This window comes from Haliotis cracherodii, unplaced genomic scaffold, assembly GCF_022045235.1.
Source record: "Haliotis cracherodii isolate W230 unplaced genomic scaffold, xgHalCrac1.p SCAF_2, whole genome shotgun sequence".
In the NCBI taxonomy this organism is placed as follows: Eukaryota; Metazoa; Mollusca; class Gastropoda; order Lepetellida; family Haliotidae; genus Haliotis; species Haliotis cracherodii.
The window spans coordinates 61,615,955-61,629,056 of record NW_027266275.1 but is presented as its reverse complement, the minus strand read 5'-3'; the positions used below and the strand labels follow the sequence as shown (position 1 = coordinate 61,629,056).

General features: G+C 43.2%; 1 protein-coding gene across 1 annotated transcript in view; it reads right to left on the bottom strand.

Annotated features, from left to right (window-relative positions):
- LOC139468322 (integrator complex subunit 1-like) overlaps window positions 1-13,102 on the bottom strand; it is a 51,832-nt gene that overhangs the window by 25,472 nt on the left and 13,258 nt on the right. Inside the window, exons 15-27 of the mRNA XM_071250210.1 lie at window positions 12,041-12,140; window positions 10,538-10,629; window positions 9,991-10,051; window positions 9,488-9,688; window positions 7,944-8,073; window positions 7,432-7,602; window positions 6,180-6,329; window positions 5,258-5,425; window positions 3,569-3,673; window positions 3,149-3,316; window positions 1,703-1,814; window positions 989-1,147; window positions 34-282 (exon numbers count right to left, since the gene is read on the bottom strand). Coding sequence (XP_071106311.1) covers window positions 34-282; window positions 989-1,147; window positions 1,703-1,814; window positions 3,149-3,316; window positions 3,569-3,673; window positions 5,258-5,425; window positions 6,180-6,329; window positions 7,432-7,602; window positions 7,944-8,073; window positions 9,488-9,688; window positions 9,991-10,051; window positions 10,538-10,629; window positions 12,041-12,140 — 1,866 coding nt within the window. The remainder of the gene's footprint in view (window positions 1-33; window positions 283-988; window positions 1,148-1,702; window positions 1,815-3,148; window positions 3,317-3,568; window positions 3,674-5,257; window positions 5,426-6,179; window positions 6,330-7,431; window positions 7,603-7,943; window positions 8,074-9,487; window positions 9,689-9,990; window positions 10,052-10,537; window positions 10,630-12,040; window positions 12,141-13,102) is intronic.

The following is a 13,102-nucleotide window of genomic DNA, read 5'->3' as shown; positions in this document are numbered from 1 at the left end:
TTTCAAATAATATTCATTCCAAACGTCCCTGACCTTGTTTGGGTCGAGGCAGATGTTGGGTCAACATGAGGTTAAACTTTTCCCCTCCCTTGGCCCCTCTCTTGTGCTGGATCTCGATCAACTGGGCCATGTACACCTTGTCCAGCACGGCCTGCTCCAGCCCCGTGGGGTCCAAACCCACTGCGTTGTCCAGACAGGTCAACAGCTTGCTCATGCTGGCCACCGGGATCCCGAAGGACTGGACAAACAGCAACAGCTGGGCTGGTTCCAGTTCTTGCAGAGCTGTGACAAAGTTGGTAAAAGTAACAAGTGATGGAACTATGGATGCATTGCAATCGTCAAAGGGACAATGGCATTATATCATTGACAAGTAAACAAACATCAGTTAATAACATGGATACCATACAACACTATTGACCAAAAAGAACTGATTATGATTTAATTTACCATTTATTCTTATCCAAAAACCCACAGCCTCATAACCTTAACTGAACCTTTCTCTTAAAATCCTTAACAACTTCCCAGCATCATGTTTAGTAAAGTAAACATTAATATTGTTTTAACTATGATGTACATGATGTACAGTAGATAGCTAGTTTCCCCCCAACACATACCGTAATCCATGTAATAAGCGCCCAGGGCGCTCTCAAAATTGGAAATAGGGGGCTCTTATTAGAATATTATTTTGGTGAAAAAAAACAGAGTTGAAAGATACATTTCGTGGTTTATGCTGACAGCCTGAAATGTTTATGTACGACAGATATATTTTTCTGAAATTGAATTGCCGATAATTAAGGGTGCATATAACACGCGAGTGTGTATTGTACGCGAATTAATAAATCTTGTGTACATTGATCAATCGGAAGGGGTGCTACCTGGGATTGTTCACTAGCCAATATATTAGCAAATACCGCCGTGGGCGCTTATTAGAGTGGGGCGCTTATTACATCGAATACAGTAACTTTGTTAAGGTGCTCCTTATTCTCACCTGAGTTAACAAGTTGGTCGACGCTAGAGCGAATCATCCTCAGTTTCAGCCAATCCGGGAGCAGCAAGGCCTCCTCGGATGTGTCCAGTAGGAAGGCTGATGGGAGATGCCCCTCCTTGGGGAACCAGGTTTCCAGCAGCACGTGGTACTGACTCTCACCTGGCCACACCAAAAACATAGTGAGTGAGTGAGTGAGTGAGTGAGTGAGTGAGTGAGTGTGTGAGTGAGAGAGTGAGTGAGTGAGAGTGTGAGTGAGTGAGTGAGTGAGTGAGAGTGTGAGTGAGTGAGTGTGTGAGTGAGTGAGTGAGTGAGTGAGTGAGTGAGTGAGTGAGTGTGAGTGAGTGAGTGAGTGAGTGTGAGTGTGTGAGTGAGAGAGTGAGTGAGAGTGTGAGTGAGTGAGTGAGTGAGTGAGTGAGTGTGTGAGTGAGTGAGTGAGTGAGTGAGAGTGAGAGTGAGAGTGAGTGAGTGAGTGAGTGAGTGAGTGAGTGAGTGAGTCTTGGATGGGTGGGTGGGTGGGGTTTGATGCTGCACTATAGCAACATATGTTGAATGTGACTTTATTCGGCCAATTATGTTAACTATGCAAAGAAAGGTGCTCAGAAGGATGAATTCCTATGTGATGAAATTAACAAGGATGAAAATGATGGTGAACAACTCCTTGCTATTCTTCACCATCCATGCTGCCATGTTCATGGGACTGTTCAGTTGGCTAACCTGTGGGTGGTCCGTATGTGAGCAGTGTGATCATGGAGTGTACTACCAGGATGAACATCGTGGCGGACTCGCCTGACTCCCACTGCAGGAGGATCTGGTCCTGGGTGTTGGACTGAAACAGATAACGCACAGATCTGTTGAATACCATACTATACACAGATGTAAACTCTCTGACAGTCAGAATCTGTTGAATACTATACACAGATGTAAACTCCCTGACAGTCAGAATCTGTTGAATACTATACACGGATGTAAACTCCCTGACAGTCAGAATCTGTTGAATACTATACACTGTATAAACTCTCTGACAGTCAGAACCTGTTGAATACTATACATTGATGTAAACTCCCCGACAGTCAGAATCTGTTGAATACTATACACCGTATAAACTCTCTGACAGTCAGAACCTGTTGAATACTATACATTGATGTAAACTCCCCAACAGTTAGAATCTGTTGAATACTATACATTGATGTAAACTCCCTGACAGTCAGAATCTGTTGAATACTATACATTGATGTAAACTCCCCAACAGTCAGAATCTGTTGAATACTATACATTGATGTAAACTCCCCGACAGTTAGAATCTGTTGAATACTATACATTGATGTAAACTCCCCGACAGTTAGAATCTGTTGAATAATATACATTGATGTAAACTCCCCGACAGTCAGAATCTGTTGAATACTATACATTGATGTAAACTCCCTGACAGTCAGAATCTGTTGAATACCATACTATACATTGATGTAAACTCCCCAACAGTCAGAATCTGTTGAATGCTATACATTGATGTAAACTCCCTGACAGTCAGAATCTGTTGAATACTATATACAGATGTAAACTACCCGACAGTCAGAATCTGTTGAATGCTATACATGGATGTAAACTCCCCGACAGTCAGAATCTGTTGAATACTATACACAGATGTAAACTCCCCAACAGTTAGAATCTGTTGAATACTATACATTGATGTAAACTCCCCAACAGTCAGAATCTGTTGAATACTATACATTGATGTAAACTCCCTGACAGTCTGAATCTGTTGAATACTATTAATTGATGTAAACTCCCCGACAGTTAGAATCTGTTGAATAATATACATTGATGTAAACTCCCCGACAGTTAGAATCTGTTGAATACTATACACAGATGTAAACTCCCCGACAGTTAGAATCTGTAGAATACTATACATTGATGTAAACTCCCGGACAGTCAGAATCTGTTGAATACTATACATTGATGTAAACTCCCCGACAGTCAGAATCTGTAGAATACTATACACATGGATGTGAACTCCCCCACAGTTACACCTCCTTGTGAGTTTGCCACAATGAAACATACTTTATGAATCTATGTCTATGACAGGTACCATTGTATACACTCTGTGAGTCTGTGTCAATGACACACACCCATCATTACACTTTATGAATATAAAACCCTTACCCATGTATACGCCTCCTTGTGTGGCTCCCTGGCCTTCTTGAGGTAGTTGACATAGAGGCTGATGAGGGCGTTGAGGGTGACGTCCTGCGACGGTGTCCAGGGGTTGCCCTCACACGGCAGGATGTGGTTGATCACCGACGTCCGCTCCACTATCAGCTGGGCAACATCCTTATACAAAGCAGAGCAACAATCAGTTAACATCAACGGAAATCTGTATCACTGAGGGTTGGTGAATGAGACAACAACTTTATGAAAAATACCAATCTTTCAAATATTCGCACTGGGTATGATTAGAGCAATATTTTCAAATTCAAAACACTTGAGAAGCATGAATAATTAAGGAATGGAGCCGAGTCAGAAAAATGACTTGTGGCTGCTGCAGTCTTGAAGCATGTCTGTCATCGATGATGTAAGACTTACCGAGGCCAGGTTGTCGAGGTCGTAGAGATTCTGGTCCAAGGAATGCTGGGACAGGAAGATGATGTAGGAGCTGACAAGACTGGGATCTGTCTCGATTTGGCAGGCCTAGAACACAACACACCAGTCATCCAGGGAGTGGCCATGTAGGGAACAGTTTTACAGGGAATGGTTATATGGGGGAACAGTTATATACATGATTTTGGAAATAGATATCCACCATACAGATACACAAGGAATGGTTACATAGGGAACAGTTATACAAGGAATAGTTAGACAGGGAACAGTTATACAAGGAACAGTTAGACAGGGAACAGTTAGACAGGGAACAGTTATATGAGAAACAGTTAGACAGGGAACAGTTATACAAGGAACAAGTGGACAGGGAACAGTTATACAAGGAACAGTTATATGAGAAAAAGTTAGTCAGGGAACAGTTATACAAGGAACAGTTAAACAGGGAACAGTTATACAAGGAACAGTTATATGAGTAACAGTTAGACAGGGAACAGTTATACAAGGAACAGTTATATGAGAAAAAGTTAGACAGGGAACAGTTATACAAGGAACAGTTAGACAGGGAACAAGTGGACAGGGAACAGTTATACAAGGAACAGTTATATGAGAAACAGTTAGACAGGGAACAGTTATACAAGGAACAGTTATATGAGAAAAAGTTAGACAGGGAACAGTTATACAAGGAACAGTTAGACAGGGAACAGTTATACAAGAAACAGTTATATGAGAAACAGTTAGACAGGGACCAGTTATACAAGGAACAGTTAGACAAGGAACAGTTAGACAGGGAACAGTTATATGAGAAACAGTTAGACAGGGAACATTTATACAAGGAACAGTTATATGAGAAACAGTTAGACAGGGAACAGTTATACAAGGAATAGTTATATGAGAAACAGTTAGACAGGGAACAATTATACAAGGAACAGTTATATGAGAAACAGTTAGACAGGGAACAGTTATATGAGAAACAGTTAGACAGGGAACAGTTATACAAGGAACAGTTATATGAGAAACAGTTAGACAGGGAACAGTTATACAAGGAACAGTTATATGAGAAACAGTTAGACAGGCAACAGTTATACAAGGAACAGTTATATGAGAAACAGTTAGACAGGCAACAGTTATACAAGGAACAGTTATATGAGAAACAGTTAGACAGGGAACAGTTATATGAGAAACAGTTAGACAGGGAACAGTTATATGAGAAACAGTTAGACAGGCAACAGTTATACAAGGAACAGTTATATGAGAAACAGTTAGACAGGGAACAGTTATATGAGAAACAGTTAGACAGGCAACAGTTATATGAGAAACAGTTAGACAGGGAACAGTTATATGAGAAACAGTTAGACAGGCAACAGTTATACAAGGAACAGTTATATGAGAAGCAGTTAGACAGGGAACAGTTATATACAGATCAAATATATAGGGGACGTTACAGAGGTATTAATACAGGGAACAGGGGATGGCAAGAAGTGGACCTGTCTAAACTTTGGCAGGACTGGCAAATGATGCACACAATGTCGTAACTAAACTGTTGAGAGGAATGTATATATGCCCACAACATGAAGTAAACTGTCAGAGCATTTCTGAAATCAATTCAGACACAGATGGCACAGAATATGCAAAATAACATCCCCAGCTGGAAACATGGTTGCTGGTTCATCATACCTGTCGAAGCGCCAGACTAGTTTGACCTTTCACCTCCTGGAACAGAGGGAGGGATGGCAGATCCTTCAACAGCCAATCATTAGCTCTGTTGTCACCATCAACATCCATCTTGGTTTCGTCCTTGTCTTCTTGACTGGAGGCCGACTTGGACACCACCATTGACAAACCCTGGAACACACGTTAGAGAGGGTGAGAAACAGACAGCAGTATTAGAGCCAGTGTTCTTATCTGCATCAGCCACTGGTGTCAATATTCACAAATAAACATTATATGAGCCATGACTCAACTGAACTGTTTTCCAATTGACCCATTTTGACTAGCTGATTTTGTGGGGTTTCGGGGTCCGAGATCGAGACACCGACTAAGAACTGCTTACCTTGATAGCCTGAGATCAAGACACCGACTAAGAGCTGCATACCTTCATAGCCTGAGATCGAGACACTGACTACGAGCTGCTTACCTTGATAGCCTGAGATCGAGACACCGACTAAGAACTGCATACCTTCATAGCCTGAGATCGAGACACCGACTAAGAGCTGCTTACCTTCATAGCCTGAGATCGAGACACCGACTAAGAGCTGCATACCTTGATAGCCTGAGATCGAGACACCGACTACGAGCTGCTTACCTTCATAGCCTGAGATCGAGACACCGACTAAGAGCTGCATACCTTGATAGCCTGAGATCGAGACACCGACTACGAGCTGCTTACCTTCATAGCCTGAGATCGAGACACCGACTAAGAGCTGCTTACCTTCATAGCCTGAGATCAAGACACCGACTAAGAGCTGCTTACCTTGATAGCCTGAGATCGAGACACCGACTAAGAGCTGCTTACCTTCATAGCCTGAGATCAAGACACCGACTAAGAGCTGCATACCTTCATAGCCTGAGATCGAGACACCGACTACGAGCTGCTTACCTTGATAGCCTGAGATCGAGACACTGACTGGGTGGAGGAGAGTCGCTTCAGGAAGTAGTCAAGGACCTGGAACATCGTGGATGAGTCGGAGGACGTCCCATGCACCATCTCCTGCAGCCGACTCAGAAGTTGACGCTGCTTCTTCAGTTTCTTCAAAAGATACAAAAACATTTAAACTAGGAGCTTGTTTTGCAATAAAATCTGATTTTATCACAAGTTACTGAGAGTTTAAACGTAAGATGTGAATATCCTTTGACAATGGCCATCAAAGTTACATCATTGTGGTGTCAATTAGAAAAGAACCCGTGAAGATCAAGGTTAGAAGAGGTCTTCAGCAACCCATGCTTGTCACATGAGGCGACTTTGCTTGTCGTAAGAGACGACTAACGGGATTGGGTGGTCAGGCTTGCTGACATGGTTGATAATGTCATTGTATCCGTTGCTCATGATGTCAATCACTGGAATGTCCTGTCCAGATTCTATTATTTACAGACTGCCGTGATATAGCTGGAATATTGCTGAGAGTGGCGTTTAAGAACCAACAAACAAACAAATCTTTAGAGAAGTAGACTAACAGACAAACAATATTAATGAAACAGAATGAAAGAATTTTGTTACTTAAACTCAATGTACATTTACAGTTGCCATCCTGTAAAAAAACCACTCAGACCTGGAAAGATAGCATGACAGCATTAATGCCTCTGTTCGAACTTGAGATACCACTCTGCACAGAAACTGCTGGAAGTCACAAGATACACACAAATATTTCACTTGTGCGCTCATGAAGATAAATTTGTTACAAGAGTCACTAGCAGAGGGTATGGGATTTAGGAATAGTATGGTCTAGAATGCCACAAAACTGATAGTCAATGAATGGATCCTAACAATGAGCTCTTAAAATGCCAGTAAGACTAGCCAGCTGGCTGGTATAGGATGGGGACTAGCCAATCAGATAGCTTGCTTGTATGTTGATTACTGATGAAGAAATTTAAGAGCTGAAAGGTGTACCCCCCTCAAGCTGAGTGAGTGAGTATTGTTTTACGCCACTTTTAGCAATATTCCATGGCCGAGAACACCATAAAATGGGCTTCACACATCGTACCCAAGTGGGGAATCGAACCCGGGTTTTCGGCGTGACGAAAGAACGCTTTAACCACTAGGCTACTCTACCACCTCACCTCAACCTGAGCAGTTCAACGAACTCAGACGATACATGCATGTCTACAGACATGTGCAGGAGGGTTCTGCTTACCTCTTTCCTCCGGTACTTCTCCGCCTTGATGACGTCGGAGTCCCCTGTGTCTGTGGACTCGGGGGGCTCATGCAGCAGGAACTCACACAGACACTGGATGGGCAGCACGTCAAGGGAGCCCTCACTCGACTCCACCAGCTCCGCCAGCCACGGCATGGACTGCGACGTCCCCTGAAACACCATCCGTGGCAACAAATAGTCAACTGTGAACTGACTACTTACACATGTTCTATATATAAAAAGCACTCAATCAAGATATTGAATCCTAAATTTCAGCCTGATCGATATCCCCTTGAATAGAATCCAACCAGAGTCTTGGGCTCAAGTAGATACTTTAACCTTGAAGAAACACCACTGTTTTTCTCTATGGGCAGGTAATCAACCAGTGTTACTATGAAATCTCTTAATCACACAAAGTCCTTATTTTGATTGGTATTCTTATATCCTGTGCTTGCCAATATCTGCAGAGCTATCTATAAAGATGAGACAAGAGTAGTCTCCCTTGTATGTACCTGTCTCTGTATGATGTCCAGTAGGAAGTCGGGACTCCGGCTCCGACACAGCATCTGACCGACCTTGAGAGTGTTGCACAAGTTGGACAGCTGGTCCAGCACTTTGGCTGGGGGACATCGTGCGATACCACTGTGAAGAGGATAGTCAATGACAGTTTTATAAAGGATGTTTTTGTATCGAGGACAACTAACTCGCCATCCACTGCTTATGGATTATGTCTCCTTCTTGATTTAATTCCTTATAGCTGCCATGTTATGATGAAGACATCTCATTAGATTAGTTGGCAGATGGACCTGTGAATATCTGGGCTTGAACAGGTCTTCAGCAACCCATGCTTGCCATAACAGGAGACTATACTTGTCGTAAGAGGCAACCCAGGGGATTGGATGGTCAGGCTCACTGACTTGGTTGATGCATGTCACCGTATCCCAATTGTGTGGATCAATGCTCATGATATCAGTCACTGGATTGTCTTGTACAGATTCCATTATTTACATACCGCCATCATATAGCTGGAATATTGCTGAGTGCAGCGTAAAACAACAAACCAACAAGTCGGCAGATGGCAAAGTTTGTCTTCAAATAAATCTTTCATTAATCATTAAATGAGCATTTCCAAGAAAAGTTATTAATTTTACATTTTTAAATCACAAAATCATAAAGATTCAATACACGTTCTACTACAAACTAAAAAATACCCAACTATTCCGTACATGCAAATGGAGTGAAACTCCCCAACAGTGTGTGGAGTTGTCTGCCCCTAGGATACCTATACCCAACTATTCCGTACATGCAAACGAAGTGAAACTCCCAGACAGTGTGTGGAGTTGTCTGACCCTAGGCTACCTATACCCAACTATTCTGTACATGCAAACGGAGTGAAACTCCCCGACAGTGTGTGGAGTTGTCTGCCCCTAGGCTTCCTATACCCAACTATTCCGTACATGCAAACGAAGTGAAACTCCCAGACAGTGTGTGGAGTTGTCTGACCCTAGGCTACCTATACCCAACTATTCCGTACATGCAAACAGAGTGAAACTCCCCAACAGTGCATGGAGTTGTCTGCCCCTAGGCTACCTATACCCAACTATTCCATAAATGCAAACGGAGTGAAACTCCCCGACAGTGTGTGGAGTTGTCTGCCCCTAGGCTACCTATACCCAACTATTCCGTACATGCAAACGAAGTGAAACTCCCAGACAGTGTGTGGAGTTGTCTGACCCTAGGCTACCTATACCCAACTATTCTGTACATGCAAACGGAGTGAAACTCCCCAACAGTGTGTGGAGTTGTCTGCCCCTAGGCTTCCTATACCCAACTATTCCGTACATGCAAACGAAGTGAAACTCCCAGACAGTGTGTGGAGTTGTCTGACCCTAGGCTACCTATACCCAACTATTCCGTACATGCAAACAGAGTGAAACTCCCCGACAGTGCATGGAGTTGTCTGCCCCTAGGCTACCTATACCCAACTATTCCATAAATGCAAACGGAGTGAAACTCCCCGACAGTGTGTGGAGTTGTCTGCCCCTAGGCGACCTACTTGGGGTCCATGGTGGTGAGTTGGTCAAGAAGGAGGCTGTTGGCCTCGGTGATGGTCACTTTGCTGGTGGCGGCGGCCAGATGGCTCTCAAACTCCAGGATCTGCTGCACCTCCTGCTGGGCCATCTGACGTTCCCGGTTCTTGATCTCCTCGATCACCTTATCATCAGTTGCCGTTGTTGGTGGTGGGAACTTGAAGTTGCTGGATGCAAACATGGACTTTACTTATGTCGGTGACCAGCATGTTACTCTGCTGAGTGAATCAATCAAATTTAACATCACTATGAATATTACACACTGCTATTTCTTGCCATTATTCATCCACAGCAACATCCGTAAATTTGGAGAGAAGGACAAACACAACAAAAGATACACAAGATTGAAACACTTTGTCAATAAATACAGAGACAAGGCATTACATCAATAATTACAATACAGCAATAATTCAGTGAGTACTCCAGCAGCAGATGGATGTTGCTGATGTTGCTGGAGCATGTCACTTACTTTGTCATGGCCATCTCCATCAGACATTTCAGAGTTGGGTAGTTTTCCCAGGCTGAGAGACCTGTGAATAAACAGTGATGACACATTGTAACTTATTCATATGAGTAATGTTCCACAAAGCGATCTTAATGCCATGATGATCGTAACTCCTATACATTAACAATGGTTTACAGTAATTGTAACACTAAGATCGCTTTGTGGAACAAGACCATGGAATGTTACCTCATTCTTGATGGGGCTGTGTTATCACATTTATATTTTACAGTCAAACCTCCCTTACCCAGACACTTGAATATTCTCAAATATTGTCTGGATAAACGAGTTTCCAGATATCTCAATCCCTTATCAACTGACTAGAGTTACCTCCCCTATCCCAACTTACCCAAGAGTTAGGTTAACTGACATATCTATTCTGTAAAGACATGAAATCAAACAGGTTCAGGTTGAGAATGTAGATTTACGATTTTCTTCCCTTCCAATGAAGGAAATCGCCATCTATAATTATGTTAGGAAGATATGAGCAGTGTTGGAGTCTGCTGTGACTCACCAAATGTGCCGGGGTTGAAGGCGCTGATGACAGCCAGCATGGTCCATGCCTTCCAGTACAGAGCAGATATGGCCAGAGTAGGGGGCTGGTAGCTGAAACAGTAGACATAAGCATGTGCAGACCATTAGCAGGGACACAATAGGAGGTACAGATAACATTAGCATGTGCAGGCCATTAGCAGGGGCACAACAGGAGGTGTTGATCACATTAGTATGTACAGGCCATTAGCAGGGGCACAACAGGAGGTGTTGATCACCTTAGTATGTACAGGCCATTAGCTTTGGCACAACAGGAGGTGTTGATCACATTAGCATGTGCAGGCCATTAGCAGGGGCACAACAGGAGGTGTTGATCACATCAGCATGTACAGGCCATTAGCAGAGGCACAACAGGTGTTGATCACATTAGCATGTAGAGGCCATTTGCAGGGGCACGATAGGTGTTGATCACATTAGCATTTGCAGACCATTAGCAGGGACACAACAGGTGTTGATCACATTAGTATGTACAGGCCATTAGCAGGGGCACAATAGGAGGTGTTGATCACATTAGTATGTACAGGCCATTTGCAGAGGCACAACAGGAGGTGTTGATCACATTAGTATGTACAGGCCATTAGCAGAGGCACAACAGGAGGTGTTGATCACATTAGTATGTACAGGCTATTAGCAGAGGCACAACAGGAGGTGTTGATCACATTAGTATGTACAGACTATTAGCAGGGGCACAACAGGAGGTGTTGATCACATTAGCATGTGCAGGCCATTAGCAGGGGCACAACAGGAGGTGTTGATCACATTAGTATGTACAGGCCATTAGCAGAGGCACAACAGGTGTTGATCACATTAGTATGTACAGGCCATTAGCAGGGGCACAACAGGAGGTGTTGATCACATTAGTATGTACAGGCCATTAGCAGGGGCACAACAGGAGGTGTTGATCACATTAGTATGTACAGACCATTAGCAGAGGCACAACAGGAGGTGTTGATCACATTAGTATGTACAGACTATTAGCAGAGGCACAACAGGAGGTGTTGATCACATTAGTATGTACAGGCCATTAGCAGGGGCACAACAGGAGGTGTTGATCACATTAGTATGTACAGGCCATTAGTAGAGGTACAACAGGAGGTGTTGATCACATTAGTATGTACAGGCCATTAGCAGAGGCACAACAGGAGGTGTTGATCACATTAGTATGTACAGGCCATTAGCAGAGGCACAACAGGAGGTGTTGATCACATTAGTATGTACAGGCCATTAGCAGAGGCACAACAGGAGGTGTTGATCACATTAGTATGTACAGGCCATTAGCAGAGGCACAACAGGAGGTGTTGATCACATTAGTATGTACAGGCCATTAGCAGGGGCACAACAGGAGGTACAGATAACATTAGTATGTACAGAACATTAACATGGGGAGGTACAGATCACAATAGCAGGGACATGATAAGGGGTCTCGCTCAATGCCAACACACACAAAAACTGCTATATCACTAACCCTTTTGGCAGGCCGATATTCTCTGGGTGTCTGTAGGCACACAGGTTGAGTAGTGCATCAAACAGCTCCAGTCTCTCCACCTGCAGAACCTGCATACCCGCTGTAATGTACAACATACACTCTCTTATGTACAACACACCCGCTGTAATGTACAACATACACTCTCTTATGTACAACACACCCGCTGTAATGTACAACATACACTCTCTTATGTACAACACACCTGCTGTAATGTACAACACACACTCTCTTATGTACAACACACCTGCTGTAATGTACAACACACACTCTCTTATGTACAACACACCCGCTGTAATGTACAACACACACTCTCTTATGTACAACACACCTGCTGTAATGTACAACACACACTCTCTTATGTACAACGCACCCGCTGTAATGTACAACACACACTCTCTTATGTACAACACACCTGCTGTAATGTACAACATACACTCTCTTATGTACAACACACCCGTTGTAATGTACAACATACACTCTCTTATGTACAACACACCTGCTGTAATGTACAACATACACTCTCTTATGTACAACACACCCGCTGTAATGTACAACACACACTCTCTTATGTACAACACACCCGCTGTAATGTACAACACACACTCTCTTATGTACAACACACCTGCTGTAATGTACAACACACACTCTCTTATGTACAACACACCCGCTGTAATGTACAACATACACTCTCTTATGTACAACACACCCGCTGTAATGTACAACATACACTCTCTTATGTACAACACACCCGCTGTAATGTACAACATACACTCTCTTATGTACAACACACCTGCTGTAATGTACAACACACACTCTCTTATGTACAACACGCCTGCTGTAATGTACAACACACACTCTCTTATGTACAACACACCCGCTGTAATGTACAACACACACTCTCTTATGTACAACACACCTGCTGTAATGTACAACATACACTCTCTTATGTACAACACACCTGCTGTAATGTACAACACACACTCTCTGTAATGTACAACACACCTGCTGTAATGTACAACACACACTCTCTTATGTACAACA